General features: G+C 45.6%; 10 protein-coding genes, 2 long non-coding RNA genes and 5 other non-coding genes across 23 annotated transcripts; 7 read left to right on the forward strand and 10 right to left on the reverse strand.

Moving 5' to 3' along the window:
* Window position 1: 1 nt before the first annotated feature.
* On the reverse strand, window positions 2-1,845 carry Phax (phosphorylated adaptor for RNA export). The gene is made up of 5 exons (XM_020958931.2): window positions 1,667-1,845; window positions 878-1,610; window positions 723-814; window positions 386-662; window positions 2-328 (listed from the first exon to the last, which is right to left on the reverse strand). The coding sequence occupies exons 1-5, from the start codon at window positions 1,709-1,711 to the stop codon at window positions 111-113; spliced, it is 1,365 nt and encodes a 454-aa protein (XP_020814590.2). The 5' UTR covers window positions 1,712-1,845; the 3' UTR covers window positions 2-110.
* Mys45A (SDA1 domain containing protein Mys45A) lies at window positions 210-4,479 on the forward strand. 2 transcript variants are annotated; one of them, XM_086828159.1, is made up of 3 exons: window positions 210-340; window positions 2,066-2,575; window positions 2,638-4,479. In XM_086828159.1, the coding sequence occupies exons 2-3, from the start codon at window positions 2,099-2,101 to the stop codon at window positions 4,288-4,290; spliced, it is 2,130 nt and encodes a 709-aa protein (XP_086684285.1). In that variant the 5' UTR covers window positions 210-340; window positions 2,066-2,098; the 3' UTR covers window positions 4,291-4,479. The 2 variants fall into 2 exon arrangements, with proteins under 2 accessions (XP_086684285.1, XP_020814589.2); XM_020958930.2 differs by lacking the exon at window positions 210-340 and having other exon boundaries at window positions 1,954-2,575.
* On the reverse strand, window positions 4,399-6,317 carry tsu (40S ribosomal protein S12 homolog tsunagi). The gene is made up of 3 exons (XM_020958933.2): window positions 5,957-6,317; window positions 5,038-5,239; window positions 4,399-4,936 (listed from the first exon to the last, which is right to left on the reverse strand). Exons 2-3 carry the CDS (start codon window positions 5,096-5,098, stop codon window positions 4,500-4,502), a joined length of 498 nt encoding a protein of 165 aa, XP_020814592.2. The 5' UTR covers window positions 5,099-5,239; window positions 5,957-6,317; the 3' UTR covers window positions 4,399-4,499.
* A 66-nt stretch (window positions 6,318-6,383) lies between these two features.
* Window positions 6,384-8,627, forward strand: Pgm2a (phosphoglucomutase 2). The gene is made up of 3 exons (XM_020958947.2): window positions 6,384-6,544; window positions 6,604-6,705; window positions 6,767-8,627. Exons 1-3 carry the CDS (start codon window positions 6,384-6,386, stop codon window positions 8,370-8,372), a joined length of 1,869 nt encoding a protein of 622 aa, XP_020814606.1. The 3' UTR covers window positions 8,373-8,627.
* A 362-nt stretch (window positions 8,628-8,989) lies between these two features.
* Vang (Strabismus domain-containing protein Vang) lies at window positions 8,990-12,561 on the reverse strand. Its single transcript, XM_020958953.2, has 2 exons — window positions 11,953-12,561; window positions 8,990-11,892 (listed from the first exon to the last, which is right to left on the reverse strand). The coding sequence occupies exons 1-2, from the start codon at window positions 12,191-12,193 to the stop codon at window positions 10,391-10,393; spliced, it is 1,743 nt and encodes a 580-aa protein (XP_020814612.1). The 5' UTR covers window positions 12,194-12,561; the 3' UTR covers window positions 8,990-10,390.
* Window positions 12,562-12,583: 22 nt separating this feature from the next.
* Window positions 12,584-13,233, forward strand: LOC147644355 (uncharacterized). The gene is made up of 2 exons (XR_015270619.1): window positions 12,584-12,793; window positions 13,003-13,233. It is a non-coding gene; the product is annotated as an uncharacterized LOC147644355 (long non-coding RNA).
* On the forward strand, window positions 12,832-12,925 carry TRNAY-GUA (transfer RNA tyrosine (anticodon GUA)). The gene is made up of 2 exons: window positions 12,832-12,868; window positions 12,890-12,925. It is a non-coding gene; the product is annotated as a tRNA-Tyr (tRNA).
* On the reverse strand, window positions 12,991-17,420 carry LOC110189002 (superkiller complex protein 3). Its single transcript, XM_020958954.2, has 12 exons — window positions 17,234-17,420; window positions 16,961-17,172; window positions 16,721-16,913; window positions 16,065-16,660; window positions 15,938-16,015; window positions 15,473-15,887; window positions 15,237-15,419; window positions 14,991-15,175; window positions 13,717-14,937; window positions 13,478-13,652; window positions 13,235-13,422; window positions 12,991-13,174 (listed from the first exon to the last, which is right to left on the reverse strand). Exons 1-12 carry the CDS (start codon window positions 17,324-17,326, stop codon window positions 13,015-13,017), a joined length of 3,699 nt encoding a protein of 1,232 aa, XP_020814613.2. The 5' UTR covers window positions 17,327-17,420; the 3' UTR covers window positions 12,991-13,014.
* Ctu1 (Cytosolic thiouridylase subunit 1) lies at window positions 16,969-18,617 on the forward strand. Its single transcript, XM_020958961.2, has 3 exons — window positions 16,969-17,507; window positions 17,565-17,722; window positions 17,784-18,617. The coding sequence occupies exons 1-3, from the start codon at window positions 17,460-17,462 to the stop codon at window positions 18,607-18,609; spliced, it is 1,032 nt and encodes a 343-aa protein (XP_020814620.1). The 5' UTR covers window positions 16,969-17,459; the 3' UTR covers window positions 18,610-18,617.
* On the reverse strand, window positions 18,603-21,004 carry LOC110189008 (uncharacterized). The gene is made up of 8 exons (XR_015270618.1): window positions 20,490-21,004; window positions 20,200-20,252; window positions 19,893-19,950; window positions 19,665-19,714; window positions 19,427-19,480; window positions 19,177-19,232; window positions 18,930-18,990; window positions 18,603-18,684 (listed from the first exon to the last, which is right to left on the reverse strand). It is a non-coding gene; the product is annotated as an uncharacterized LOC110189008 (long non-coding RNA).
* LOC147644356 (small nucleolar RNA Me28S-Gm3255) lies at window positions 19,060-19,143 on the reverse strand. Its single transcript, XR_015270797.1, has one exon. It is a non-coding gene; the product is annotated as a small nucleolar RNA Me28S-Gm3255 (small nucleolar RNA).
* LOC147644357 (small nucleolar RNA Me28S-Gm3255) lies at window positions 19,300-19,385 on the reverse strand. Its single transcript, XR_015270796.1, has one exon. It is a non-coding gene; the product is annotated as a small nucleolar RNA Me28S-Gm3255 (small nucleolar RNA).
* LOC147644358 (small nucleolar RNA Me28S-Am982) lies at window positions 19,549-19,626 on the reverse strand. Its single transcript, XR_015270791.1, has one exon. It is a non-coding gene; the product is annotated as a small nucleolar RNA Me28S-Am982 (small nucleolar RNA).
* On the reverse strand, window positions 19,792-19,868 carry LOC147644359 (small nucleolar RNA Me28S-Am982). Its single transcript, XR_015270792.1, has one exon. It is a non-coding gene; the product is annotated as a small nucleolar RNA Me28S-Am982 (small nucleolar RNA).
* Window positions 20,870-23,044, forward strand: Boot (Bootlegger). The gene is made up of 3 exons (XM_020958960.2): window positions 20,870-21,144; window positions 21,206-22,173; window positions 22,230-23,044. The coding sequence occupies exons 1-3, from the start codon at window positions 21,105-21,107 to the stop codon at window positions 22,296-22,298; spliced, it is 1,077 nt and encodes a 358-aa protein (XP_020814619.2). The 5' UTR covers window positions 20,870-21,104; the 3' UTR covers window positions 22,299-23,044.
* On the forward strand, window positions 22,253-25,873 carry Nadk2 (NAD kinase 2, mitochondrial). Of its 6 annotated transcripts, none has more exons than XM_020958956.2 (6): window positions 22,253-23,118; window positions 23,767-24,013; window positions 24,460-24,700; window positions 24,760-24,966; window positions 25,033-25,435; window positions 25,502-25,873. In XM_020958956.2, the coding sequence occupies exons 1-6, from the start codon at window positions 23,079-23,081 to the stop codon at window positions 25,603-25,605; spliced, it is 1,242 nt and encodes a 413-aa protein (XP_020814615.2). In that variant the 5' UTR covers window positions 22,253-23,078; the 3' UTR covers window positions 25,606-25,873. The 6 variants fall into 6 exon arrangements, with proteins under 6 accessions (XP_020814615.2, XP_020814617.2, XP_086684294.1 ...); XM_020958958.2 differs by having other exon boundaries at window positions 22,471-23,118; window positions 24,472-24,700; XM_086828168.1 differs by lacking the exon at window positions 22,253-23,118 and adding an exon at window positions 23,378-23,693.
* On the reverse strand, window positions 25,840-27,848 carry Dbp45A (putative ATP-dependent RNA helicase Dbp45A). Its single transcript, XM_020958955.2, has 6 exons — window positions 27,675-27,848; window positions 27,075-27,616; window positions 26,852-27,018; window positions 26,433-26,791; window positions 26,219-26,372; window positions 25,840-26,159 (listed from the first exon to the last, which is right to left on the reverse strand). The coding sequence occupies exons 1-6, from the start codon at window positions 27,748-27,750 to the stop codon at window positions 25,871-25,873; spliced, it is 1,587 nt and encodes a 528-aa protein (XP_020814614.2). The 5' UTR covers window positions 27,751-27,848; the 3' UTR covers window positions 25,840-25,870.
* Window positions 27,849-27,860: the final 12 nt, after the last annotated feature.

Consider the following 27,860-nt stretch of genomic DNA (forward strand, 5'->3'; position numbering starts at 1 on the left):
GTTACATTATCAGAATCCTAATTCGCTAGGTATTTATTTAATTGTACAAATATGGGTCTAACTATGTGTGTGTTTGTGGTATAAAAGGGGGCCCAGCGCTTGGCGTTGGCCTAGAAGAAGTCCATCTCCCCGCAATTTACATCCAGAAAGTCATCGTCGTAGCTTATTAGCTCCTTTTGTTCCACGGCTCCGTGAACCGCTGCCGCAGCCTTCGATGTGGAGGGTAAATCTGAGTTGTCCACGAGGTTAATATTAATCTCGTGGGTCTTATACTCGGGGCTGTCCTGCTCTTGTCCAGCTCCGACAGGCGAAGGCGGTGGATTCGACACTGTTAAAACAGGTGAGCAATAATTTACAGAAGAATTTTCAAATATCATTATCTTACAATTGCCGGGCTGGCTCTCGGGGCTCAGCTCGTCGCCCTGCATATAGTGTTCCTTCCGTTGGCTTAACGTAGGCAGCTCGGTGCTCTGTTTGCTCAGGCACTTCTTCAGCTCCTCCACTTTCCGGTCTCGCATTAGGGTTTCAATCTGCTTTCGCGACTTGTTCAGGCTTTGACGCTCTTCGTTGAAAATTGACTTTTGCTGCTCCTGTGAGATGCTGTTGTGGTGTTTTAGCAGAAAAAGAAATACACCGCCTGGTGTACGTCTCCGGTTGCCATTCTGCGAATGAGAGAGTATCGAATTACAAAAAAGGAGTTTCCCATCTGCCGTGCTACTCACTTTGATCATCATGCCGCCATCGGCTTCGATGCGTTGAGTCTCTTTATATAGTTCCAAAGGCAAATCCATGCCCAGTACTTCCACCACCCGAACTGGGTACAAAATGAATAAGATTACATTATATTTGAAGCAAATTTAACTCAAATTCTTCTCACCCAGCAATTCATCTTTTTCCTCGTACAGTTTGCTAGCCATCTCAGTGGCCACATCCGAGGGATCACGTCCGGCCACATCTTTTAGATCTAGGATGTGCCTCGGCTCGCAAGAGTCCGAAGATCCGCTGGCAGAAGATGTGCCGCGCCGTGATCTGTGGCCTAGGCGGCTTTTTACCGCCCCGCGTTGTGGATACTCCTGCGTGGGGCGACTAGAGCGTCGTCCCCGCTTGTGAGCCGGATGCGATGATTCCCCACCGTCGTCCGATGAGTTAGAAAGCCGGCGCTTCAGAGTGTTCTCCCCGTTGAGCCGAAACCGCAGGGAGAAGTCGTAGTTCTCCACATTCCGATCCCGGCCGCTCCTTGTGACGTCGCACCCACGCATATTCTCGCTAAGAGCATCTTCCTGCAACGCTGCCGTCCAAACATTGTACTTTTTAAAGCGAGCACGATTGGGCTGCATCTCTGCGTCCGTGGGCGGCACTCGCCGCATTACCGTCCGCTGGATCCGCTTTTTCCGCTTTTTGTGACTGCCGCCTCCGGTGGAGTCCGTGCGTATCTTCTTGATACATCCATCCTCAGAGGACTCTGCGGAGGAGGAGTCACTATTGGTCTGGGATTCATCCTCTAGCGCAGTCTGAATCTGGTGGCAGGTGGTGAGGGGGCTGGTAACTTTTTCGGCACCTGCGGGACGCTGCAACGGCGTATAAACGCCATCATCGTCGCTATTCGACAGCTGAAATTGGCATCGAAGGGGGATTACCATTAGTTCAATAGGTGCCGATTTGTTACCTCTCCATCCTCCAGATCAACGTCATTAGAGTGCAGTTCCATCATTTTATCGCCAGGCCAGAAAAAATTAACTCTTCGTTGATAGTTGCTGTAGGTGCTGGAAAACGCCCAAAGCGCAGCGCCAACAGCTGTTTGTGCAACACTGCGCGGTTAATGTTACCTTTCCTGAAAACTCCTGGATTTGTTAAATCGAAAATTGCTGTATATTAAAAAATTGTTTTTATTTCTTTAATTCTTATAATTCATTTAACTGAAGTGAAAACCGTACCGCTTTAAATAATTTACGTCCTGTGTTCATATTTTAATCTGAGTCTAATGGGGTATTTCCACTACATCCACTATTGGTCACACACCACACGTGCACTTTATTTCCCTCGAACGTGGTTGGAATCGTATTAGATTTTATATTTTATTTGGATATCACGGCTCACCATGGTGCGGCCCAACAACAACCAGCTGCCGGAGAACCTGCCGCAGCTGCAGAACCTGATCAAGCGGGATCCGGAGTCGTACAGCGATGAGTTCCACATTCAGTACCAGCACTTCCTCAGCCTGCTGGAGGTTTTCGCCCTCAATCCCAGCGAGGAAAACAAATCCCTGGACGACATCGTCATGTTCATTGCCCAGGTGGCCCAGTGCTATCCGGTTGTGTGTGAGCAATTCCCAAAGCGCCTGTCCGATCTGCTGAAGAACTACGCCACGGTGCTGGATCCGGCCATGAGGAATTGCTTCGTCAAGGCTTTAATCCTGTTGAGGAATAAGAACTTAGTTCCGGCACTGGACATCCTAGAGCTCTTCTTTCAGCTGCTGCGGTGTCCAGACAAAAATCTGCGAACCTTTCTGCAGACGCACATCGTGACAGACATTAAGAACATGAACGCCAAGCACAAGGATATGAAGCTTAATTCGGTAACACTTAATGCAAGATTTGTTATCTAAGATTAATTAACTATACTATTATTGCCTTCCAGAGTCTTCAAGCCTTTATGTACTCCATGCTCAAGGACGCCAATCCCAAGGCCGCTAAGATGTCAGCAGATATCATGATTGAGCTGTACAAAAAGAACATCTGGAATGATACTAAGACTGTGAACGTTATTGCCACCGTTGGCTGCTTCTCCAAGGTGACCAAGGTTCTGGTCACCTCCCTGAAGTTCTTCCTTGGTCACGACGAAGAAGATGAGGGCTCTGATTCGGAGAGCGAGAATGAGATCGATCTGAAGGGAGCTCTAATGGCAAATCGGGTCAACAAGAAAACCAAGAAGCGTCAGAAACAGCTTGCGCAAATCAAAAAACAGGCTGTGAAGGCACAAAAGAAGAAAAAGAATGCACCGGCATTTAATTTCTCGGGCATTCACCTAGTCCACAATCCGCAGGGCATGGCCGAAGGTCTATTCAAGCAGCTGCAGGCCAGCAACGAGCGGTTCGAGGTCAAGTTAATGCACCTGGACGTTATTTCACGCCTGATTGGCATCCACGATCTGTTTCTATTTGGTTTCTACCCGTACATTACTCGCTTTTTGCAGCCCCATCAGAGACAGGTGACCCGAGTGCTGCAGTTCGCCGCTCAGGCGTCCCACGAACTGGTGCCCGGTGACATCATTGAGCCGATTCTGAAGACAATTGCCAATAACTTCATCACGGAGCGCAACTCCAGCGATGTGATGGCCATAGGCCTGAATGCCACCCGTGAGATCTGCATGCGTTGTCCGCTGGCCATGGGCGAGGATCTGCTTCAGGACCTGGCCATGTACAAAACGTACAAGGAAAAGTCCGTAATGATGGCCGCCCGTTCGCTGATCACACTCTACCGGGAACAGCTGCCGAAGTTGCTGCACAAGAAGGACCGCGGCAGGCAGACAGAGGCCCAGGCCGAACGTAAAGTTCGTGCCTACGGAGATCGTGAAGTTCATGACACAGTGCTCGGTGCCGAGGCGCTGCTCAAGGATTCCAAGACCATTGACATTGACAGCGACGAAGATACCGACTCTAACGACGGGGAGTGGGTCAATGTCACGCACAGTGATGGCGAAGGAGGAGGTGCAGATGAGGATGACGAAGAGGAAGTCGATGAAGATGACGACGATGAAGACGAGGACGAGGATAACAGTGACGAGGAAGAGGAGGATGGAGAAAACTCAGACGAGGGCGTGGAGAGCGGAGAGGAGTCTGTTAAAGCAAAGAAGGAGAAGGATGTAAAGATCCTCAACCAAAAGGAGGCTGCCCAAGAGCTGGCCCTTACCCGGATCTTCACTGACGAGGACTTCAAACGCATTAATGCGGCCAATCTAAAGAAAACAGTGACCAGTGCCCGCAAGCGACCGCTGGAGCAGGATCGTGCCGAATTCGTCAAACTGAACAGCATCGAGATGATCTACAAAAAGCGTAAGCACGACAAGGAGTCGCGCCTGGAAACTGTGCAGGCGGGTCGGCAGGACCGCGAACGCTTCGGCTGGAAAGACGGGCGTGTAAACGAGCACTGCTCCAAGACGAATCGCGAAAAGCGCAAAACCAAGAACTTTGGCATGCTGCGACACAAGGCACGCTCAAAGGTTAAGAAGAGCTTCAAGGACAAGCAGCAGGCTCTTAGGAAGCATCTCCTGCATCAGAAAAAGATGAAGTAGCAGCCGCATATGTCCATTACATGCGAATATGTAAATGTGGTTTAAATAAAAACTAATCTAAGAATTATTTTATACATTTTCAAACAAATTGATTGTAAAAAAAGATAATTTTTAAGTCCTTAGTATCCTTTATTTCAATTCATATAGACTTTGTACGGTTGCCTATGCATTAAACTAATTAAAAATGTATTCGTTTGGCCGGGAGTCGTCTATCGGCGGCGCTTTTCGGATTTCTTCACCCGCTTGGGTCCCTTCACAAAGCACCAGTCCACCTGGATGGTCTGTCCCATTATTTCTCCCCCGTGCAACGCCTCCTTGGCGGCGAGCGCCTGTTTGTGGGTCTCGTACTCCACGAGGGCATAGCCCTTGGAAAAACCGGTTCGGCGATCCAGGTTGAGGTGGATATTCTTGATCTCGCCGTAGTCGCAGAACTTCTCCTGGATCTCATCCTCCTGCGCCTCCTCGTGTATGGAGGTCACGAACAGAATCCAGCCCTCCACGGAGCGCTGTGGTCCTGGCTCCAGCTCATCATCGTCCTCGTTCCGCACTCGCTCGTAGCTGTGGATAGCTTCACGGGTGTTGCTGTCGCTGCCAAAACCGCGTCCCTTGCGATGTTTCGCCTTCTCCTTCAGGCGTACTATGCCCTCTGTGTGGAGTGTAGGGTGCACATAGCAGGGTTTCGGCGTGGGAGAGAAAAGAAAGCATGAGACCGGTTGAAAGACAAAAGTTACGGTGACGTTCACTTACGGTCGCCATCCTCGTCGACCTCGAACTCCTCGGCATTATCTATGTCCAACACGTCGGCCATTTTTTGGTTTATTAATACAAAATAGGCAGCGGAATAGAATGTTTTTTTCTTTTAGTTCCGCGTCGAAAAAACTCTTCCAGGGATGAGATAAATTCAGTGTTGGGTAATACCAATGGAAATATACAAAATCTCGAATGAAATCTTGAATAAATAAAAGAGTTTAAAGTTGTTTTTAAGATTTGTAAAGTGCAAATTAAATACATATAAAAATATTGAGGTAATTTCAGAAATGTTTATATATCTATATTGCTCTGGAACATGTTGGATGTTAAAAAATACATTGATAAGACAAGAAATCATAAGCAAGTTTTTGTAAGAAAGTATATAAATTTACATAAATATATGGGTTTTATAGTTTATTTATACAATACATATTTTAATTTTGTGTTAAAACCTTTAAAATCTGCATTTGAATTTAAAACTTTGTACAATTTTTGTTATGCAGCCTGCTTAAAAAATTTGGACTGTTTTAAAAAACGTTTGTTTCGAATTGTATTATTAGTTAATAATCACCTAATCTGAATATATATATCACTTTGGGCACTCACAAGGCCTATTATATATCTTTTTGGGCATATTAGCCTCAAGATGTCCTTAAACATCCGCATTTTAACCGATATATGTGTATATATGATAATTTGTTGGCAAATCAAATTAAAAAAAAAAACGTTTAAATTCAATTCAGAAAGATTTTTTATGTTAAATGTTATTAGGTTCATAAATATGGACACTGAATTTAAAATTAAAAATTATATAAAACTTTCGTGAATTTAAAAATTTGGAATAGAAAACAAGCAAAACATAACATAAAACATCATTAATATAATTTTAATTTAATAATTTTTGTAAATTTTTCACCTTTTTAATCATTTTGATGTCTTCCACCTCTATATTATTTTACTTGAGAGTGACTATCGCAACGGTCCGCCATAATATTTGTCATCTCTAACACGCCGCTTCCGGACGTTCTTGTTAAATTTTTTTCGAGCGAGAAAAGGGGGCGTGGTAGCTTTAGCTTGTGTATATGTGGCTACCACAGAACGTTATCAATTTGTAAATTACCCCCCCAGCAGTCGATTGACAATTGCTCTAACAGCAGCTCGGTTTCGAGTTCAGTTTTTTCTCGTTTGCCGCCCGACTCTGACATCAGTGTCAAGAATCAGCAGCTGCTGCCTGCCATTCGGTTTTTACTTGTTTCTGTTCGGCTTTCGTATATACTCTAAATTCGAAAAAAGAAATCATTTTCTGCAGTTCGCGATCTTTCGGTCAATAACACTTAGCCAATATGTGTCAACCAATGGGCCAGCTGTTGTGTGAGATCAGGAACATGCCACTCTCCGGCGATAGGGAGTTGGATGACCAGATCCGCAAATGGGTCCGGTGGGACAAGTGCCCCAGCACCGTTTGCCAGATAATGGACGCCGTCCGAGTTAAGGACTGGGACACGTAAGCTAACTAATCTCAAAGAATCCGCCTACAGCTTGCTAAATATATTCCGTGAACAGCCTGCGCAAGAGATTGTGCAACCGGATCAAGTTTGGAACGGCGGGCTTGCGAGCCACGATGCGGGCGGGCTTCGATTCGATGAACGAACTAGTAGTCATTCAGTAAGTGTGTCTTAAGTGAGCATGCTTTTGTAGCATGGCTCTTAACCAAACCTCTTTCCAGGACGGCTCAAGGACTGTGCGAGTACATAAAGACGCAGTATCCGAACCGCGAGGACTGGTCTGAGCGGGGCGTTGTATTCGGGTACGACGGGCGGTACAACAGTCACCGCTTCGCCGAGTTGTCGGCCATTGTGTTTTTGAACAATGACTTCAAGGTGTGGCAATACAGACGATATGTGCATACGCCCTTGGTCCCTTACGCCATTATACGGCTGCAATGCTTGGCCGGCGTCATGGTGACCGCGTCCCATAACCCCAAAGAGGACAATGGCTACAAAATATTTTGGAGCAACGGAGCCCAGATCATACCGCCTCACGACGAGGGTATCGAGGAGTCGATCCTGAACAATCTGGATCCAAGGGGCGCTTCTACGGACGACTCTGCAATGTGTTCGAACAGTATGTTGGACGATCCGTACGACATTGTCGTGCAGCCTTACTTCGACACATTGAAGAAGGGCATGAACTGCACCCTATTTGAATGCAACGACAAGTGTACGCTTAACTTCACATACACAGCCATGCACGGCGTGGGCCATGAATTTGCGAAGGCAGCCTTCGCAAGGGTCAATCTCAAGCCGTTTCATTCGGTGACCGAGCAAGAGGATCCCGACCCGGAGTTTTCCACCGTGCCTAACCCTAATCCAGAGGAGCCCAAGACTTTGGAATTGGCCATGAAGACGGCCAAATCAAACGGCAGCGAAATTATTTTGGCCAACGATCCGGACGCTGATCGTCTGGCAGTGGCCGAAAAGGGCGATGATGGCAACTACAAGGCCTTCACTGGCAACGAAGTGGGCGCCCTGCTCGGATGGTGGGCATTGGAGCTCTACAAGATACAAAACCCTGGCGCTGACATGAGCAACGTCGTAATGATATCTAGTACGGTTAGCTCAAAGATTCTGAGGGCCATGGCGGACCGAGAAGGCTTCCAGTTCTACGAAACGCCAACGGGCTTCAAATGGATGGGAAACAAGGCTATTGAGCTGCAGGCGGCTGGTAAGACGGTGCTGTTTGCCTTCGAGGAGGCTATTGGCTACATGTTCGGCGCAGCCGTGCCTGACAAAGACGGAATCACCGCTGCCGCTCAATTTGCCACATTGGCGTGCTATTTGCGCTGTAGGCAGTGCATGACTTTGCAGGAGAAGCTACGTGACATTTACGAGACCTACGGGTTCCACACGACCATCTCTTCCTATGTCATCTGCCGTTGCCCTCCTTTGATTGAGAAGATTTTCGAGCGTCTGCGAACTTGGGACGAGGGTAAGGCAGATACCTATCCGACCAGCATCATGAATCGCGACTACGAGATCGAGAGCGTTCGCGATCTGACCACGGGCTACGACAGCAGCACCTCCGACAAAAAAGCCGTGCTCCCATCTAGCTCCAGCTCCCAGATGATCACGTTTACCTTCAAGAACGGCGCTGTGGTTACTCTCCGCACCAGTGGCACCGAGCCCAAGATGAAGTACTATGCCGAGATGTGCGGCAAGCCGGAGGAGAAGAACTGGACCAAGCTGACCAATACCCTCAAAATAATTACAGATGGCTGTGTCGAGGAGTTCTACGAGCCTACAAAGAACGGGCTCCAGCGTAGGAAGGAGTAATTTGGACTGGGTGCGGAGCGGTGATGAAGCTGTCTCAAAATTTGACGATGCATTAAATCTGGCTTAATTTATTAGTTCTATATTAACAGCACTGACGCATAAGCCAAAAAGAACAGGCAACAGCTGCAAGCGCAGGCTGTTGAATGTTAGTTATAGACCAATTAATTTGAAATGTTAATATTATATTCTACAGTATAGACAAATATTTACAAGCTGTAAATAAAATCGAATGCCACCATCTGCATCAACCCAGAATCGGTCGAGTTGCCTTGTTTGTTACTTAATCGGTTGGTTCCTTATCTTATTATGAAATGGGAGACCGACCACACTTGAATTAATTGCGCTTGTTAGGTGCTATCGTGGAAACTTGAGTGTCAGCGATATTGATGAATCTAAATCCACTCGGCTGATGTATTGATTGATGAGCGATTAAATCAAATCCTCATTTATTGTTCTTGTTTGCAATATATGTATATACATAGCAAATCAGCTGATACCGGGTTATCACTATCAGGAACTGTCTAATCAAGCTTCGGGCGTTGTCTTAATTAACGTCGGGTTTATGAATTAATTACGTGCGGACTGCCATCGTAGAACGAAAGAAAACACGCGTTGTATAAAGCTGTTAAAAAAGTCGGCTCAATTTATTTACGGCATAAGCATTAATTACAATTACAACAGTTACAGTTTGAAAGTTAATACAATAAATATGATGAGTTCTCTCCAATTGCTTCAAGTAATTGCTACAGGATTGTATTTTGTATTAGGTATAAAAAGATTGTGCGCCTTGACGTAAAGCATTTAGCTAGAAAAGAAAATAAACTCAAACCTCAAGCAAAAGTTCGCTAAATAAGTAGTTTTGTAAATAGCTATAGGTAGGGATTGTTCACTGGAACGTACATCATATAAGTTCGAATACGAATTCGGAGGTCCTTATCTCTAGAATTTTGTTTCTAAAAATACACGAGCTTCTGTATATATATGTATTGTTATATACTATGGTTGCTATGCACAGGTGAGTACATCTACACCTGCTAGTGGCTGTTGGCAATTCGTGTCTGTGGTGTATAAAATGCATATTATTCAGGCAGTCTTTGCTTAAAGTATGTATTTGTCATCAGTTGCATTCGAGTTGTAGTTTTTTGGCAGACGAGAATTAGTTTCGGGTTCAAAAATCTGCTGCTGTGCGTCTGTAAAATCCTATCGAGTCGCGCCAAAAGTGGAAGACGCCTCCCCCACTTTTGGCGCAAGTCCGAGTCCTATCTAAAAATTCCTTCTGGAATATATATTTCTCTCACCGCGGATAGGGCTTAAGCGTAACGAATATTCGCTGTAAAATTTGGAATTTTTCGAAACGATTAAGCTCAACCTTTACCCTATATATAATATATATATTTCCTAAAATAAAAACTTGTATAAAAGAGCTGCATTGAAGAGTTTAATATCTGTGTGATCGTCATTCTTATAATTAATACTTTGGGAACTTGTAAGTCATGTTTGCTTATCAAAGGGTCGTGTGATATGTGTTCGAGTCGAGGCCTAGGATAATACACTGGGCTTTTGAGCATTGATATACTGGCAATAAGTTCAAGTTTATAGCTGATAAGTACTGATAATCTTTAGTTTCGCGCGGAAACACGCAAAGGGGCCTCTTATGATTTTTTTCATTTCACTTATTTGTTTCGATTTCAAGCTTATATTAAATTGTTTTGATTTATAAAACTATAGTTTTCTCAACTTTTCCGATTACAAAATGGATTTTGATTGTAAAATGTTGTTGATTTTGGTTTATAAGAACCTTGAAAATCAAAAATAAATCACGAATAAGGCTGGAAATCTGTTGAAAACAAAAAAGTATAAATTAATGGTAGAATGATTAATGGTAGGGATTGAAAATGTGGTAAGAAGAGAACACTGGGGCATCAGACAAACACATGCAAGTAGGACGACTGCGTCTGGTTGCTGTGCGTGGGCGTTATTATCGGCGGACCATTGTGCTGGTTCTGCTGGTGGTGGTGTCATACAGAGGTCTCCGAGTTCAGCTTGAGCACAAACTTGTTGCTTTTGGGATCCACCACCTCTTCGGCCAGGTTGAAGTGCGGCAGCTTATGGACGGTGACCATAAGGGAGACATCGTTCTGGATCAACTGGAACGTGCACTCGTTGCTAATGGGCCGCGAGACGATCTCGTCACAGATCAGTGACCATGACTGCACCCAGCGGCGCTCCTTTTCGCTCTGCATCACCGGCGATTCGGTTAGATATGGTTCTAGGAAGGCACGCGGAGACAAATCGTGCTTCAGGCAGTGGGCCAAGTGCTTCAGGATGCTCTCAAATGTGTGCCGTGGTTGCTGACGCGTCACTCTCAAGTACTTCTGCAGGGCCCTGGCCATTGAGGGAAATACGGCCGATGCAGCCTCCTGTGGATCGAGCGGCAATGCCGGAGCTGGTTCGTTGTGGATGCGCTTAATGTGAGTGAAGGCCTCCTCGGCGGCAGTAATGAGACGAGCGCGTCGTTTCTTCACGCGCCTCTCATACTCGTGCTCCTCATAGAACCGCTCGTTGTGCGAAGAGTCCCGTCTACGAGCGTTGGCAGCCAGCACGGCTCGGCTCTGGCTCTGCTGCTGCGAGTTGCTTACCCCGTCAACTTCGTAGTATTTAAAGCTGTTCGATATCTTGTTGCGCTGCGACTTGGAGACGGATATAGGTATGCGCTCCAGGTACGGGTTAAAGATGGGAAAGTCCACGTAGTAGTGCTGCAGTACCCAAACAGCTGCCCGCTGAATGCTCAGCTGTCCTAGCATGTACGAGCGCGACACTCCATCCGGGGAGCGGATGATCTTTACGTAGTAGGAAGGCTGCTGATGACGCAGCTCCAGCAATACCACGGCAACATAGTGAATGAAGAGCAGCGTGTCCACAAAGTTTGTAGCATAGCCCACCAGCGATTTGTAGTCTACGCGATCGCCACCAGTCTCCACAACAATCTTGGCAACGTTCGTGACCTGCACGATGTAGAATAGCCAATAGGCAAAAGTGCATATGGTGACCAGCAGGAGCACTAATGCACGGTACAGAAAAATCCGCGGCATGCTGGCCGAGGTGCGTCGCATGAACACTGCCCACAGGCCGATGGCCAGTAGGAGCAAGCGGGCTGCTAGAGACACTAGTTGTCCTTTGCATTGCTCGCTGCAGGCTAGCAGTTGGGTGCGCACGGTTTGCGTCAGTTCCGAGTGATCGAAGGCCGATGGGAAGAAGCCCACGTGAGGCATAACTACCATGGCCACCGGTGAGAAGAAGGCGGCGCAACCGAGCAAAAAGTAGAAACTAGACTCTACGTAGCGGCGGCAAGCGAAGCCAAAGCCCTTATCGTTTTCACGGTGCCACATATTGTTGATGTCCTCCATTGATATACTCTGCTCGGAGGTGTTGCCGGTAACAGCGGTGGTGTTCTCACCCCAGTTCTCATCCTGCGGCAGAATTTGCACCTCAATGACCTCCTGGCCATCGCGGTTGTCATCTGGTAAAGTAATTTCTGGTATAAAAAACTGCATTAGAGAGTCATAACTATGTCACTAACCTGTCATGTTCACGCTGGTCTGGTACGGCGCCATGTCGCCGCGCTGGAATCCCTTCCCGGACTTGGACGAGTGCGTGCTGCGGTGCGAGTGACGGGATCGATCACGTTCCCTGTGGTAGCCGTTGTTTACGCTGCCTCCACCACCACCAGCTCCGCTTCCTCCCCCTCCGCCGTTGTTGTTGTGATTCCGCGAGCGTCTCGAGCGTCCACTGTGTTCCGATTTGACGGATTCGTTTTCCATTGCAATTGGCGAGCGTGCGTGGGCAAATCCCCGCTTAGGTTCCCCCTTCTCCCTACTCCCCGATCAACCACAACTCCCAACCTGACCGTGCAGCTATTTTAGTGTCTAACTGTAATTACGGCCGCGGCAGCAGGTTTTCATATGCAGGTATGCAGGGCGGTGCACACGCATCGGGTGCTCCACTGCTCTCACAGCGATTTGGGGCAGAAACTCTGGCTAATGGATCGGCACATTGTCTCTTTTGATCGCTAGCATTGCTATTTATTTCGGATTTTCACTATTTCACACACATTTTTTCTTTTTGTTGGCTTTTCTTTTCCGTCGACTTGGCTTCACCCCCCGACTCGCCGAATAATTTGGTCACACTGGCTTTCAAAATTTCGCAGCACTGCACTTTTTCAACGGCGAAAATTAGACGCTATTCAGCACTGCCGCCTTTTATTGCTGAAACAATTTTATTCTATACAGAAATAAAACAAACTAATACATTTACTAATAATCCACAGGAACTATAAACACTTGATAGTTTCAAGTACACTTTTGTAAAACGAATGGTATTTAATATCAAGCCATCGGGCTCAATGGAATCTGGTTTGAAGCGTAAGATTTCCACGGCTTTTCGCGGCTCGTCTCTCACACCTTCGATAGCTCAGTTGGTAGAGCGGTGGACTGTAGTTGGCGCAACATGCAATAGAAATCCATAGGTCGCTGGTTCAAATCCGGCTCGAAGGATTTTTTCGTGTTTTTTAATTTTTTTGTTTCACTTTTTTAATTTAATTTGTTAATAAAACTTCTCATTTTATTTTTAGAACTTTTTACATTTAATGGACAGAAATGGAGGAAAGTAGTTGTCTGGCTTTCTTGTCTATTGGATTCAATCGGATGGCGCGCTGCAGCAACTTTATAGAACAGGTCTTGTCCACTGAACTAACAGCCTGGCTGGCATAGATGGTAGTCTCTGCCTCCTCACTGGCTGTAATGCTAGAATAAGACATGTGCTATATTAGAGATCCGTACTTGAGAGAATTTCGTCCAACTTACCAATTTTGCAGTTTTGTGTGGCGCAGCTTGAGCGCCATTAGAGCAGCATTTGAGGTTGCAACTTGGTAGAACTGATCCTCGACGAAATGGTCAAGGAGAAACTTGAGGAATACCTTGCGGAGACCCGAAGAATGGGGAAACATGCGGACACGGGTCTGTAGATAAGTCAATGCCTTTCGAGCTCCCTCCTAAAATAATCATTTAGGTCAGAATCATACATGAACCATCATTCCACACCCTTACATTTATTAAGATGTAGTGAGCGGTCAAATAGGACACATCCGCACAATACTCTTTCTTGAAAGCGTACGCACTTAGCTCCGACATGATCGTCTGGCTTAATTCATTGTCCCGGTGTAATATGCCCAGGGCGTATGATGAGTACAACGCCTGGATGGGCACTCCCTTAAGCAGAACACTGAAGAAAACATCGATAAATATAAAATATACAAGCAAAAATGTACACAAACTAAGTTACCCACCATTGGTAGAGCAGGGTCTTGGTGTCCGCCTCGCCCTGGAATGCGTAAATCATCGAGGCCATGGCCACCAGGATGGTGGCTGCCTTTTCATCATCTTGACCAACCACGTTGCCGAGCACTGTGTTGTAGATCGAGTAAGACTCCTGCAGTTGGCCGGATCGGTAGTATGCCTGGGCTAGGCCAATTATCGGCTTGAATGTAGCGTGGGCCACTGTGTTTAGGGCGTTCACTGCCTGATCCGGCTGCTCGAGCTTCAGATACAGGTAACCCAGATTGGTATACAGCTTATCCCGATCCTCTCCAGGCTCGCACAGTTTGCAGGCACGGGTAAAGGCCTCAATTGCTTGAACGTACAGCTTTTGGCGGGCGCACAGAAATCCTTGGAACGTAAGTGATGCTATGCTAGCATCCGCCTCCTCGTTTTGCACGTACCAGTTGATTGCGTCCAGTGCGTAAACGTCCGCGTACATGTGCTCGATGGCGTGCTTGATGTGCGGCTTGGTCTGCGAGTCTGGATCCGAGAGAACCTCGCAAACCCAGTGAGCGAATCCGAGCGCCGCCTCAGGGTGGTACTCAAATTGCTGGCAATGCCGGAACAGGTCGAAAGCCTCCTCCCGATCGCCAATTGTTTCCGCAACCATGGCCTGGCCTATCCAAGCATTGGCGTATATGGGACTGGACTGTTGAGCCCTGGTAAAAGCCTCGTTGGCCAATCTTACTTCGCCCAACTTTACGTACAGCACCCCTAGATTGGTCCAAGCAGTGTAACATTTCCTTTCCAGCTCTACCGCCTGGATGAAACAGTGCTGGGCTTGCGGCATATTTTCGTGCTCTGCATGCATGTTGATAACACCAAGGAGATTCCAATTTTGCCACCTATTACCTTGCTCCTTGATGGCCATCTTGCAAACTTTCTCAGCTGTCTCCAAATGGCTCTTGGCCTCCTCGGGAATGAAGATGGCACTGTAGTAACAGGCTAGCGCCAACTCGTACCACAAATAGGTGTTCTGCTTTAACTTCAAGGCGCACAAATAGAATCGCTGGGCCAGCAGTAGGAGGTCTTTCCGCGAGAGATAAGCAATAGATTCCTTACGCTTGGCCAGAGTGCCGGCCACATCCAGGTTGGCCAAGGATAAAGGTAATTGGGCAGTCTGAACGAACACGTTGGCCGTGAGACGCCACAGCCAGACCATGCCCTGAGCCTCCGGCAAGATGAAGGCGCTGTAAAAATACGTTTTCTTACGAATTGCGTGGGGATGAGCTTAAAGACCAACCTTTGAAGATGTACCACTGCCAACTGAAAATGCTGCTTGGCCCGACCGTACAGGTTCTGGGTTTTTAGACTGTTGGCCATACCCATATGCGCTTCAGCGGCGCCTCTTAGACCCGGCAGATAGTTAGGATTGATCTTCAAAAGCGTGTCGAAGTCCTCAATGGCCTCGGTATACATGCGAATGGTCTGTAAGTGGAAGTTTAAGGTTAGATATATAATTAACATTAATTATTGGTTTCATCCGCACCGTTTTGATGGAGGCTATCTGAAGAAGGGCATAACTGTTGTCCGCGGACAGTTCGAGGATCTTTTGAAACACCCGAATGGCCGAGTTGTAAGAACCACGCGCTGCATAGGCATCACCCAGTGATTCCCAGTAGACCATGCACCGAGAGTCGTGCTTGATGGCAAGGCGAAAGCATTGGATTGCCTGGAATATAAGGTTTCTAAGAATGGGCTTTAAGTCGTTGGCAAATTACTTACATTATCCCATTTCTTCACTTGTAGGAAGTGCAGTCCCAGCTTATACTGCAGACGGATGGATTCGTCGTTGCTTAGGTGCCGCAGCGTGTTCAGCAGCAACGTTTCGTTCAACTCCTCCTCGCCCATTTCCTGATAGATAAAGCTCAAAGCATCCACCGCCTCCTCAGCTAGGGCGTTGAGGCTAATGCACTTCTCGTAGCACTTGCGAGCTCGGGCCAAGTCGCCTGTGGCCAGCGGATACAGTCTGCCCAGATAATCGAAGCATTCAGCAAAGTGAGGGCGCAGTCGAGTAGCCTTCAGTATGCTGTTCAGGGCATCTGTGTAGTTCTTCAACATCATATGCAGCTTACCACAGAGTAAAAGGGCGTCAAAGGACTCGTGGCTGCCAATTGCCTGAACAGCCTCGGTGGGGGATCTACGGAATTGAGCTATAAAATGGCTATACGCTTAATGGTACTTACTTACAAAATGAATTCCGCCTTGGAGACTTCATCCAAGGGTAAATCCTTTAGCAACAGCTGGTCACCAAGTTTAAAGTAGCAACTGCAAGAGAGAATTGATTGAACATACCAGAAAAATATTTAAATCTTACCGAGCCAAAGTTTTAACATTTCCTTCGGATTTATCAAGTGTTTCCAGGATCCTGACCGCTTCGCTTAGTTTGCCGGGCTCTTTTTCATGGGATAAACACTCGGCATAAGCTTCGTGCTCCCGTCCAAGTTGCTGCCAAAACTGCGCGGCTAATTTATAGGCGCCCAGCTCCATGTGAATACGTGCCAGCAACTCTAGCGTCTCCTTATAAGTGGGGTGACTTTGCTGGGCTTGAAGCACCAATTGTCTGGCTGAAACGAATTGCCCCTCAGCAAATAGATCCATAGCCCGGATGAGGAGAGCCAAATTAGAGTTTGGATTCAGTTCCAGCAATTGCTCGGCATACACCTGAATGGGATGCTTCAGTTCCGGCTGCCAAAGGCCCCTGTTTGGCTGGTCGTGGTTTTCGCAATAAGTCTTGCATATCCACTCGTAGCCATAGACGTCCTTGGGATGCGATGCGGTCATGTTACTAGCGTGACGGACACAGGACGTGTAATCTTTTTCCTTATACAGCCATTTCAAGTAGCGCTTGTAGACGACACTCTGACCATTTAGATCAGAACTAACCAGCAAAGCTTCCATCGTTGCCTTGTACTTGGGATAGGAATAATATTGGTTTAACTTTAATTTTACTTTAAAATGTATATGCCTTACAAGTTCCTTATCCTCTGCTTTGATTTCGAAATCATTTGCGAACCAAATGCGGCCCAGATATTCCTGAATTTTGGCATAATTCTGATCTTCTTTGTTCTGAGATCTCTTCTTCAGCGCAGCAAAGCAAGTGGGGGCCACACTAGCATCGGAGGCCAGGATAAATAGCTTCTCCAGAAAGACCAAGGATTGCTCCCTAAGATTTAAAGATAAAATTGAGGTTTCTGTATTTAAACTTCTTACGGTTGCAGATCCGCCAGCTGATCATAGATCTCCGGTAGCTCGCCGCTGGGCGCGCAGTTAGCCAATCCCAGGAGGGCCGCAGTGGGCGGTCCTTCCGTGTACTCGATGCACTTGCGTAGGTTCTTGGCCGCCTCAGCTTTGTCCAGGTTCTGAAAGGCAGCTCCTAGCAACAAGTAACCCATTGCATTCTTCGGATCCTCTTTCAGCAGGCGCTGCAATCAACAATCACTTTTGTAAGGCGGAAAAACCAGAACCCTGCAGAGGGAAAGTCACCTGACACTTTGGTATGGCTTCGGCATGCTTGCCCAGCTTGATAGTCTCCCGGATGTCCTTAAGAAGGGCTTTTAACTCCTTTCCGGCACTCATTGCGTCCTATGTTTACGTTTCTTGTTTTTATAAAAGTGCTGCAAAATGTGTGCGGAAAATCAGTGTTGGAAGGGGCTGAAAACAGATGTGAACTGGCCACGATAAATAAATTGTGAAATAAATGTGATTTAAAATGCCCATTAACTGCAAATCCCAGTGTGGCAATCGAGCTGCCTTAAAGGTACGTCATTGACTATATCTCGAAGTATAACGCGCTAATTGCATACATTATCTATAGCGTCCGAAAACCGGCGATGCGCTGTGCAAGGAGTGCTTCTTCGCCGCCTTCGAAGCAGAGATCCATCACACGATCTCTTCCAGCAATTTATTCCGGCGAGGCGAAAAGGTGGCCGTGGCTGCCAGTGGAGGCAAGGATTCCACAGTATTGGCGCACGTGTAAGTAGCTGGAATTCCACATTCATCCCCCATCTAATGGACGTAATCCCTTTTGTTCCAGCTTGAAATTGCTCAATGAGCGTCATGACTATGGCCTGGAACTGGTGCTGCTCTCTATAGACGAAGGCATCACTGGCTATAGGGACGACAGCTTGGAGACGGTCAAAAAAAACCGTGACGACTACCAAATGCCCCTCAAGATCCTCTCCTACGAGGAGCTGTATGGTTGGACAATGGACCGGATTGTGGCGCAGATCGGGCGTTCCAACAACTGCACGTTCTGTGGGGTCTTCCGGCGACAGGCACTGGATCGCGGGGCTAAACTGCTGGGTGTGGACAGCATAGCCACCGGCCACAATGCTGATGATATCGCCGAGACTGTGCTGATGAACGTTCTGCGTGGAGACACCGCTCGCCTAAGGCGTTGCACCGACATTCGGACCGGGGGCGGCGAGGATTCCATACCTCGGGTGAAGCCCCTCAAATACAGCTACGAAAAGGAGATCGTGATGTATGCACACTACAAGAAGCTAGTGTATTTCTCGACGGAGTGCGTCTTCGCCCCAAATGCTTATCGCGGCCATGCCCGAGCCTTCCTTAAGGATCTGGAAAAGGTGCGGCCCGCTGTCATAATGGATATTATTTATTCAGGCGAGCAGCTGCGTTTTAAAGACACGGTAAAAAAGCCCGTGCGTGGAATATGCACTCGGTGCAGTTTCGTCTCCTCACAGCAGCCTTGCAAGGCATGCGTTCTACTTGAGGGCTTGAACCGTGGCCTGCCCAAGCTGGGCATAGGAAAGAAATCTAAGGGCGACCGAATGATCGCCAAGCAGAACCAGGAGCTGGCCCTTCGAGAGCGTGCAAATTTAGTAAAAAACGATTTCTAACATTTAAAGAAGTCTTTTATTTAACGTGTTTAAAAAATTGTGTTTAATCAGGAGCTGGACACTTCCAGATCATATCTGCAAAAGGAAGAAAGGGTAATGATAAGTAAACTAACCAAAATTATTGATAAATTTTATAACATATGGTAAAGCTCAGTGCCAAGTTTTTAACCAGGGCCCATAACCGGCCAAGCAAGACTCCCTATCTCCAAAAGAATATTGAAGAAGCTTGTCAGCGCTTGACTTTTATATGGTGTCTGTGAATGGTTTAAGTGATCATCATTGAGTCCTTAAGAAAGAAAATAGAGAAAAATATTACTAACCGTGGCTTAGTTATCCAACCAGGTAAGGGATGATTATCGGCTTCCTCTATATTCCAAAACCCTAGAAAAAAGAATAGACGACCAATTAGCCAAAAAAATTAAAAAAAAAGTCTAATAAACTTATGAAAAAAGCATCAGTAATTTTTATATTTAAAAAGTTTGAATCACAACGGTTCATTAGAGATGTCAGAAAATGTATAGGCATCATTGAAAATGTATGTGAATTTTAAATTAATCAATTAATTACTTTTTTTTTTAATAAGTTCAGCCTCCATTATAGCACCTTCCAGGTTTCCAAGAGATCTGGAAAAATAAAAATGTACTGGTCAGTTTTTGGCATCACAAAATTAATATTATAATTATATTAAAAAACTTCAGTAAATAATTATAACTGTTTTGAATCACAACGGTTCATTAGAGATGTCAGAAAATAGAATAATAGATCATCATAGTATGACAAAGTTATGCTTTATATTTTCATATTTTCGATTAAATACCTTTTTCGTCTATTTATGGGATTTATCGCCATCTCGGAAGATAACTTGCTCGAACTAAAACAAAGAAAATTAGGTTTATATAGTTATTTCTGGGATTACCAACATAAGGCATATAATGGCGTCACATTCAGTGAAAACTTATATAGCATCAATATATTTTTTCAGTCGAAAGATGGTGTAAGTTTCATTCATCACAAGTGCTGCCATCTGACTTTTAGTCTGAGCTTAAAATATATACCTTTTTTAAATATTGTTCCAAGAATCAAGTTGACATCTCTTATTTAATTTCTGAAAATAGATCGAACAGTTGGATTAGGATTTTGTCTTAACATGGTCATTTTAAATAAGAAGAAAATTCTTTAATTTTAAATCAGTAAAAACTTATATAGCATCAATACTTTTATCAGTCGAAAGATGGTGAAAGTTTAATTCATCACTTTAAAGCATATCTTATTAGTATACAAACCTTTAGAGAAGTACATTTTCAGGAGACACGTGTTTTGGGAAGACCCTCCATTTTGTTTCTGTGAAAAAAAACGAGTTCATACATAAGTAACTCCACAAACAATGGGAAAAGCGTATTTAAACGAAATTCAAATGTCGACTTTACGAAAAAATATGCACCGCAAATTCAGGTATTTCGAATTTGGGTTATGCTTGGGCAAAGTACTTTTATCTGCGAACAAGTAAAAAAGCACTAGCTAAAGTTGAGTTTCTTTACACCAGCGACTCGTGTTCGCCCACAGGAATAGGCAGTTGAATATTTAACATACCATTTCACACGTTGCCGGCTCATAGGCACAGAACGCCAAGACATCTGCCTCACCTGTAACATTACAAAATAATCTTTTAGGCTTAGTTTTCCTTTTTTTTTTTGCAATATGTCGAAGGTGCAGGGCATCTTGCCTAAACCACGTGATAGCAATCGGCAAAGAAGTTTGCCCTGCACACCACAACTTGATCTTGCAACATTGAGTTCTGCAAATAAGCCAATCGAACTCTATTCGCAGTTATATTCGCTGCAATCGCTGACTATTTATCTTATTTTATACCATATACTTACATTTTTGTATTTATTATTTTAGACGCCGCTCGCCCCACGTTTTTTGAAAAAGTGACAGAAGTGAAGTTGGCTGTAGTAGAGATGAGAAAATTTTCCGCATATCGATATCGAATATTCGATTTAAGTATCGTACCGATATATCGGAACTACTCGATACTATTGTGAGCTGTCGACCCAGCACTGTTTTTCTTCTTGGCAAAACTTGAAAAAGTGACAGAACTAAAGTTAGCTGTAGGAGAGATGAGAAAATGTTCCGAATATCGATATCGAACATTCGATTTCTGTGTCGTATCGATATACCGGAACAAATGCACATTCTATCTATCTTTCGAGTTTATCGAGAGTAAAAAATAAATAAAGTAAGATTGTAAATCAAGACATTTTTGTTTATATAAATACGAGTAGTTCTCTTCAAAATATGAAAAATGTCAAAGATAGCCCAAATCCACATTCCTGTTAAAAGAAAGGTGACACCTATCGATGTATCGATACTATCTTGTGCTGTCGACCCAGCACTGGTCAGCGCGACAATTCTAACTGTTTCTCTTCTTGGCAAAACTTAACTTGCAAATTTCTGGTTAAACTGTATAAAAACGGTAAAGTGTGTGTAAAACGATGACATCCTTTAATGCCGTCGGGGCGCTTTTGCCGCTGGGTGAGTTTTTAGGTCCTTATATATGCAAATGCCTGTTTTAATGTGTTTTCTACCTTTATAGATGAATATTGGGAAAACTGTGTTCATCCGAAGCCGCTTATACCGCCCAAATACCCTGGATCGATGTTCCACTCACGCCATCAAGCAGGCTCCACCCAGATGGGTCAAACCAGGCCGGCAGGCCACCGGAATGTCGGCCGGCGCCAGGCCGGTAATGTGCGTTCCTACAAAGACGAACAAGACAGTGAAGACGATGAAGATGAGCTTGTTGGAACAGGCGAGTCGTTGGAGGACTCGCCGGACGGCGCCTATAGCGATTTTAAATCAAACGTGACCCAAATAAACTACGAGATGGATGACTTCAATAAGACCTACTGCGACGAGTCATCGCCGTGGCAGAATGAGAGCTCCTACTCTCCCCAGTGGCGCCGTCACAACGCAAACACTGCGCGCCCCAATGTTGGTCAAAGGAACAACGTGAAGTCTCGACTAGATCTTAATTTTAAAAACCGTTGGAACAAGCGAAATAAGAACCAAAGGCCTCCCAAAAACAATGAGGACACCATTCATAATCCGGGTCTTAATCAGAACTACAATCGCGGCCAGCAGCAGCAGCAGTCACGCTTGATGCTGCAGGAACGAATGCGCTTCGCATATAACTCCTTCAGGGACAATAATGTGGATCAGTCACCCAATGTACTAATCAACCATAAGAAAAACTTCCATAATATTCCACAGAATCCCCCGGATATGGGCTACCCAAGCACCATTACCTCTATGATAGATTCGGTCAACAATCTGGCTGATCGCCGCGCCTATGGTCGATGCGAAACCACTATGCCACCGTTAACCAATGGCTATGCTGCTGAAAGAGCAAAGGTCAACACTCTGCCGCAGCCGGGCAACCCAATGGAATTAAATAGTTCCGCTACGGATGAGTACACCGTTCAACAGGTGGCTCGTCATGTAATGTTGATGATGAGTACAGTGCGCAATATCGATACTCAAGAAACTCCCGAATATTTTAAGGTAAAATTGCCTACTCTGTTTTAAGCTAATCTGTAGTAATTATTCATTTATTCCAGGGTAAGAAATCGGTAAATCCAGCTGCTGGGGAGTCTTATCTATCCGAGCTACCGGAGGGCTTTAATTAAAGAGCCGGATACACCAATTCTCACTTCAGAAGTATATTTATTTTAAGTAATTTTAAATTTCGCGTTCAAATTCATATTAGTTTTGGCGGAAAACACCACTTGTGGGTGAATTGTGCGCCGCCGCCGATAGGCAAGAAGAAGATTGTGTGGAGGGCTGTGAATGGCACCGAGTGAATTTAGTTGTCGACGGAGGGAGCACTTCTCTTCCATACATATTTCGGCTGATAAGAACAGGCTGTGCCGCTTATCAGCAATGCACAACAAAAAGTACACAGGGACAGGCGAGATGTGAGAAGCGAAAGCGGACGAAAATAGAAACAAACGGCGATAAATGTACAGCGAAGGCGAATTTTCATACATAAGCGAAGTGCCGATGGAGGAACACCGCATAGGAATATAGAGTAATAATTAATCAGTTAATCTGCAAAGCACTCAGAGCGTGGACGCGAAAAAATGCTGGACGGGAACGAACGACTAGCGGGATAGTGAACAGTGATCATAACTCCGAATCGTTCTAAACATTAACCTCAACTTATTAGCAAACATATGTATGCATATGTATGTGCCTTTTCGAATTTAGAACAACGCCTGACGAAAGGCATTTAATTTGTTATTTTGCTATTAGCTTAAGGGCCGAAAGCTGCAAATCATCTCATTTAGTTAGTTGTAGGGCTTACTTATTCCACCGACTTAAAAGGATTTCTCCAAAATAATATAACGAAATAAAATTAATTACGTTCTCTAAATGTTCGTTGTTCGTCTGCACCAGTAGTGCCCAGTATGTTGAAGTCGAAGCAGTTGCTGCAACAATTTGCCAAAGGTAAGGATCATTGAAGGGAAGGCGCAATTTAAAGCATATGTACACTCATTACACACATCACCTGCCACCTATCTGTGTTTTCGTTGCCGCTTTTGTTATCAGTATTCGGCATGTGCGGGAATAAACATAATACTATATCACCATCTCGTAGGCTCGCCTTGACAGGCCTTAATCGCCGCTGACGCCCGGCCAAGCCGTAGATAATCAGTAAATACATACTTTATTCGCCAAATTCTTTGTCGCGATGAACTTTCTCTGGATACAGTGCTGGGCAAAATATTCTGTTCATATATGATTGGACCTTGAACTGTGAGGGTGCATGTTGTTCCAGAATTTTTGATTTGTTGCTTAAAAATATTAATCACTCGAAAACTAGGTAGCTATCTGTCCAGATATTCCAACTAAAATCTTTTAAATTATTATGTACTCGAAATTTAAATTAAAAAAGTCGGAATACTTTTTGTACCTTTACTGTGGCTCATCAGCTGTTCGGAGAGATTCCAATCGATTTGTTTTGTTTTTGATTTTTGTTGGCGTTAGATGGTTATGGGCTCCCGGAGGTTTCTATCAAAGGGGTTGAGTAAATTGCCTGCCACCGGGGCATGACTAGGATCGGACTAACTAAATCCCTGCTTTTCACTTTTTCAGAGTATGCCAATTTCACGCCAACCAACTTTAAGCTGAAACGAGCGCTGGTGGTCACCAAGTTATCGCGCTATGAGTTCGAACAGCTACGTCATCCCGAGCTCTCGCGGGAACAGCTGGAGCAGAAGCTGCGGGACCGTGGCACCGACGTCGATATGGTTCTGTACCTTCACAACCTGCACAAGGACTTCGAGAAGCGGGTCGTGCAGAGCTTCCAGGACGTGGGCTGCGAAGTGAAGCTGGCCAGCAGGTGCGTACATAGCCACATCCACTGCGTCCACCTTAACAGTGATGGGAAGAGTAGGGGGGTTTTTCTTTATTGGACACTCAACATTTCGTTTGTCAGAAGGCAAATTATAAGCTTATATTTAAAATATTCGCAAAGCTCACTATTATTGTTCCGGCCAAGAATTATACAAATTGTCGATACTATACACAGGGCTTTAACTAAATCCAAAGCGTGAAAATAAGTCCATATGGCACTTCTTATGTTGTGTAAATTTTCTGTTTGAAACTAAGAAAAAAAAAAAACCCTTTAAAGAATCCTCATCCCATCACTGCTCTCCCCATACTTTGTGTTGTATGATACTTTATATGTATCTCCGATCTGTGACTACTATCCGCTACAATTGATCTTCACCATTCCTCACACCCTTGCGTGTCTCCGCCGTTGTGTTGACTTTACTAAACGAGCAGACTTGAATTTAGAAGCTCCTTGAGCAAGGATGTCATGAGATGGGCGGATCTCATCGTACCGGTGGGCGGAGACGGCACGTTCCTTCTATCCGCCGGTCGCGCCAGTCCGCTTTTCGCACTCAGCCAACAGAAGACGCCAATCGTGGGCTTCAATTCGGATCCGCTGCACTCGGAGGGGCGGCTCATGCTGCCCAAACATTACTCCGACAATCCCGCCGACGCTGTGGCTCGCATTAAAAGCGTAAGTTTCTTTTCTTAGTATATGTGAATATGTGTAGAACATTTTGGAATCCTTGACAGGGCGACTTCAAGTGGATGCATCGGTCAAGGGTGCGCACAACGTTTCTGGGAAACAATGGCAAGATCCCCGAATCAACGGACCTCTTTCGGCATACTGAAGTGAAGATGGAACAGGTGACTACCAAGCCCGAACTTCTGGAGAAGGACATGGCACGAAAGTACAAGGCCAAAATGAAGCGTGTTCTTCCCTACTTGGCTCTCAATGAGGTATTTATCCATCATATCCTCCAAGGAAGAAAGAGGTTCCTTATTTCCAATTTTGTGGATTCTTAGGTATTTATCGGGGAACACCTCTCAGCCCGAGTTTCCCATCTGCAGCTGGTGCTGGACCACCAGGATCTGATAAACAAGACAAAGTGCTCGGGGCTCTGTGTCAGCACGGGCACGGGCTCAACGTCCTGGCACACGAGCATCAATCGGATCACCAGCCGATACGTGGAGGATCTTTTGCGTTCGCTGCCGAATAGTAGTTTGCCGGAAGTGGCGAAACTGCTGGAGAACACGGAGGAGATCGCCCAGCAGTATAACCGCAACCTGCTCTTCGCACCCGATGATCCGCGGCTCTGCTACTCGGTGCGGGAGCAAATCTGCGTGGGAGTTTGGCCCATGCCGAAGACCTTCAAGGAACGCGACTTTGTCCAGAGTGTGTTCGTCAAGTCGCATTGCCTCGATGCCAGTGAGAAGCATAGAAAGAAAAGTTAATAGCAATAGCGAGGACTAATTAATATTTGCCTTCTTCTAGACCTGGTCATAGATGGCAGCATTATGTATCCCTTCAACGACGGCGCTAAGGCCTTGCTGGAGGTTCATCCCGAGGATGCCCTGCTGACTATATCCCTAGACTGATGACCGACGTGTACAGTGATGCGTCCCAAGTGCCTGGTTTTCTAGCCTTAGCTAGCATGTCGAATTTTTGAAATTATTTTAGTATGCATTTTGCAACTACTTAAGCGGCAGGTATGACACTGCATTAAAAAGTTATTTAACTACAGGGTTTCATTAGAAACTAGAATTAACAACAAATTTAATGCCGTGTCATATGTGCATAATGCGGTGTAAGCAGTGTAAGCTTCAAAATAATTTTGCTATAACATAAACGTATATTTAAAAATCACTTTTTCATTTTTCTCTGAACTTGCGTTTGTGTTTTCTGTTTTCTTTTGGACTTTTGGGCACTTTGATTTCCTTTGATTAGCTGCTTCAGTGGCTTTGTTTCGGTTTCAGAATTTGGGGCTTTACTATGTCCTTTGCCTTTTTTCTCAAAGCGAGCACTATCCACCGATTTGAAGCGTTCATCTTGAAGAAGGGCCTTTCCCTCCTCGCTAGCTGCGGCCTCTGCCTGTTGCAGCTTCCGTTTTCGTCGTATTTCCTTCAGCTTATCCTTTTGCTTTTTACGATATCTGCATTAATATATAATAAGTTAAGAGAATGCATTAAAAGGCTGCTTTAAAGAGCTTACAGCGCTTCCATTTCATCCGGATCCTTGCCCTCCATTATCCATGTCTTGCGTCTGTAATTCTGAGCGCGCTCATCGAAGTCATTGTTGTCCAACTGCATCTCTGACTCGCGGCGTGTCACATTCACCTGCATGAAAATTCGCTCAACCATCCGCTCTAAAAGGATAAGATGCTTAAATTAAAAATGCTAGTGAAAAGTTAAGTTAGAGCGCTCACGGTCGATGGGATGCTCGGTGAGCTTTGTGTTGATCTCCTCCTCGATGGCGCCCAATAGCTCTAGGTCTCGCGGAAAGCGGAATATGGATATAGACATGCCCTTGCGTCCGGCCCTTGCTGTCCGTCCCACGCGATGAATGTACTCCTTGGGTGTGCGTGGCAGCATGTGATTGATAACTAGCTGGACACTGGGTATGTCCAAACCTCGGGCAGCCACATCTGTGGCGATCAGTGTGCGAATATGGTTCGATTTGAAGCGACTGAGGGCAGCTACACGCTCCTTTTGCCTCATAAAGCCGTGTAGGCATACATTGTCTATATCCATGTTTTTCAGTGTCATTGACAGTAGCTGGCAGTATCTAAAAGTATTCAGAATGCATTAATGACAAAATATATCCTTTCCGTTGATGGTGACTTACTTTTTTGTATTGGTAAAAATCATCACATTGGCGTTTTCGTTCTCCTCGCGGTATTTCCTAAGCGATTCAATCAGCACCATGTCGCGATCGTAGTCAGCACACAGCAGATAGCGCTGATCCAGCGTTTCTACAGTGGCCACATCCGAGTCCTGGGACCACTCCATACACTACATTGAGAAGGTCAGTCACCAGAAGTTTAAAACATCCTTGATAAATAACTCACATCTTTGGCAATGGGAAATATGCTGGACTCCTTCATAAAGTCCTTCATGGTGGCGGAGAAGAACAAGTTCTGCCTGGTCTTGGGCAGACACCGCTCGATGATGGCTAGGCTCTCGTCGAAATCGCCGTTAAGCATGCGATCGGCCTCATCCACCACCAAGTATTTAAGATTGTCGAATGAGAAGGTGTCGCAGCCGGTAAGGTGATCTGCCAGGCGACCCGGCATGGCCACAACGATATGCGGTCGCTGCATAAGCTTCTGGCTCTCGATCATCTGGTCGGTGCCGCCGGAAACCACGCACACGCGCACCCCCATAGCCTGGCCGGCCACCAGGAACTGCTCGGATATCTGGTAGGCCAGCTCGTGTGTGGGCGTCAGCACCAGGGCAAAGTGGCTTACGGGTTCCTCGCTAAGGCGCTCTAGAATGGGTAGTGCAAAGGCAAATGTCTTTCCCGATCCAGTCTTGGCTGCTCCAATGCAATCCTGGCCTGACAAGATCGCTGGAATGCAGTTTTGTTGGATAGGAGTTGCTCCTTTCAGGCCTGAAGATGAGTTAATTGCGATTAAACTTAAGTTTAAGGATTTATCACTTGACATTACCCAGCTTGGTTAGCTGCTTCACTAGCCAGGGCCGTAGACCTAGTGTCTGGAAGGGATTCACCTCTTTTCGCTTCATTTTTTAAAAATAAAAATACAACGAAATACAAGAAATTAAAACAACGTGCGCTGTAAACACCTATCGATAATTCTCGGACCTATCGATACTGTTGTATCAGGTTGGCAGTA

Source organism: Drosophila serrata, unplaced genomic scaffold, assembly GCF_035046125.1.
Source record: "Drosophila serrata isolate PLE 108 unplaced genomic scaffold, ASM3504612v1 contig_184, whole genome shotgun sequence".
NCBI lineage: Eukaryota > Metazoa > Arthropoda > Insecta > Diptera > Drosophilidae > Drosophila > Drosophila serrata.

Coding starts and splice junctions, on each gene's coding strand:
- Pgm2a (XM_020958947.2), top strand. CDS start 6,384: ATGTGTCAACCAATGGGCCAGCTGTTGTGTGAGATCAGGAACATGCCA. Junction 6,545..6,603: donor CGAGTTAAGGACTGGGACAC/GTAAGCTAACTA, acceptor TTCCGTGAACAG/CCTGCGCAAGAGATTGTGCA. Junction 6,706..6,766: donor AACGAACTAGTAGTCATTCA/GTAAGTGTGTCT, acceptor ACCTCTTTCCAG/GACGGCTCAAGGACTGTGCG.
- LOC110189002 (XM_020958954.2), bottom strand. CDS start 17,326: ATGAGTGCCGGAAAGGAGTTAAAAGCCCTTCTTAAGGACATCCGGGAG. Junction 15,420..15,472: donor AAGTGAAGAAATGGGATAAT/GTAAGTAATTTG, acceptor CTTATATTCCAG/GCAATCCAATGCTTTCGCCT. Junction 14,938..14,990: donor GCAGTGGTACATCTTCAAAG/GTTGGTCTTTAA, acceptor GTATTTTTACAG/CGCCTTCATCTTGCCGGAGG.
- Nadk2 (XM_086828168.1), top strand. CDS start 23,540: ATGTACTCGAAATTTAAATTAAAAAAGTCGGAATACTTTTTGTACCTT. Junction 24,014..24,459: donor GAAGTGAAGCTGGCCAGCAG/GTGCGTACATAG, acceptor CTAAACGAGCAG/ACTTGAATTTAGAAGCTCCT. Junction 24,701..24,759: donor CTGTGGCTCGCATTAAAAGC/GTAAGTTTCTTT, acceptor AATCCTTGACAG/GGCGACTTCAAGTGGATGCA.
- Mys45A (XM_086828159.1), top strand. CDS start 2,099: ATGGTGCGGCCCAACAACAACCAGCTGCCGGAGAACCTGCCGCAGCTG. Junction 2,576..2,637: donor AGGATATGAAGCTTAATTCG/GTAACACTTAAT, acceptor ATTGCCTTCCAG/AGTCTTCAAGCCTTTATGTA.
- Vang (XM_020958953.2), bottom strand. CDS start 12,193: ATGGAAAACGAATCCGTCAAATCGGAACACAGTGGACGCTCGAGACGC. Junction 11,893..11,952: donor GACCAGCGTGAACATGACAG/GTTAGTGACATA, acceptor TTACTTTACCAG/ATGACAACCGCGATGGCCAG.
- Dbp45A (XM_020958955.2), bottom strand. CDS start 27,750: ATGAAGCGAAAAGAGGTGAATCCCTTCCAGACACTAGGTCTACGGCCC. Junction 27,617..27,674: donor GAAGCAGCTAACCAAGCTGG/GTAATGTCAAGT, acceptor ACTCATCTTCAG/GCCTGAAAGGAGCAACTCCT. Junction 27,019..27,074: donor TATTTCCCATTGCCAAAGAT/GTGAGTTATTTA, acceptor TTCTCAATGTAG/TGTATGGAGTGGTCCCAGGA.
- Phax (XM_020958931.2), bottom strand. CDS start 1,711: ATGATGGAACTGCACTCTAATGACGTTGATCTGGAGGATGGAGAG. Junction 815..877: donor GGAAAAAGATGAATTGCTGG/GTGAGAAGAATT, acceptor TTTTGTACCCAG/TTCGGGTGGTGGAAGTACTG. Junction 663..722: donor ATGGCGGCATGATGATCAAA/GTGAGTAGCACG, acceptor TCTCATTCGCAG/AATGGCAACCGGAGACGTAC.
- Ctu1 (XM_020958961.2), top strand. CDS start 17,460: ATGCCCATTAACTGCAAATCCCAGTGTGGCAATCGAGCTGCCTTAAAG. Junction 17,508..17,564: donor GCAATCGAGCTGCCTTAAAG/GTACGTCATTGA, acceptor CATTATCTATAG/CGTCCGAAAACCGGCGATGC. Junction 17,723..17,783: donor TCCACAGTATTGGCGCACGT/GTAAGTAGCTGG, acceptor CTTTTGTTCCAG/CTTGAAATTGCTCAATGAGC.
- tsu (XM_020958933.2), bottom strand. CDS start 5,098: ATGGCCGACGTGTTGGACATAGATAATGCCGAGGAGTTCGAGGTCGAC. Junction 4,937..5,037: donor GGTCGACGAGGATGGCGACC/GTAAGTGAACGT, acceptor CACTCCACACAG/AGGGCATAGTACGCCTGAAG.
- Boot (XM_020958960.2), top strand. CDS start 21,105: ATGACATCCTTTAATGCCGTCGGGGCGCTTTTGCCGCTGG. Junction 21,145..21,205: donor CGGGGCGCTTTTGCCGCTGG/GTGAGTTTTTAG, acceptor CTACCTTTATAG/ATGAATATTGGGAAAACTGT. Junction 22,174..22,229: donor AAACTCCCGAATATTTTAAG/GTAAAATTGCCT, acceptor CATTTATTCCAG/GGTAAGAAATCGGTAAATCC.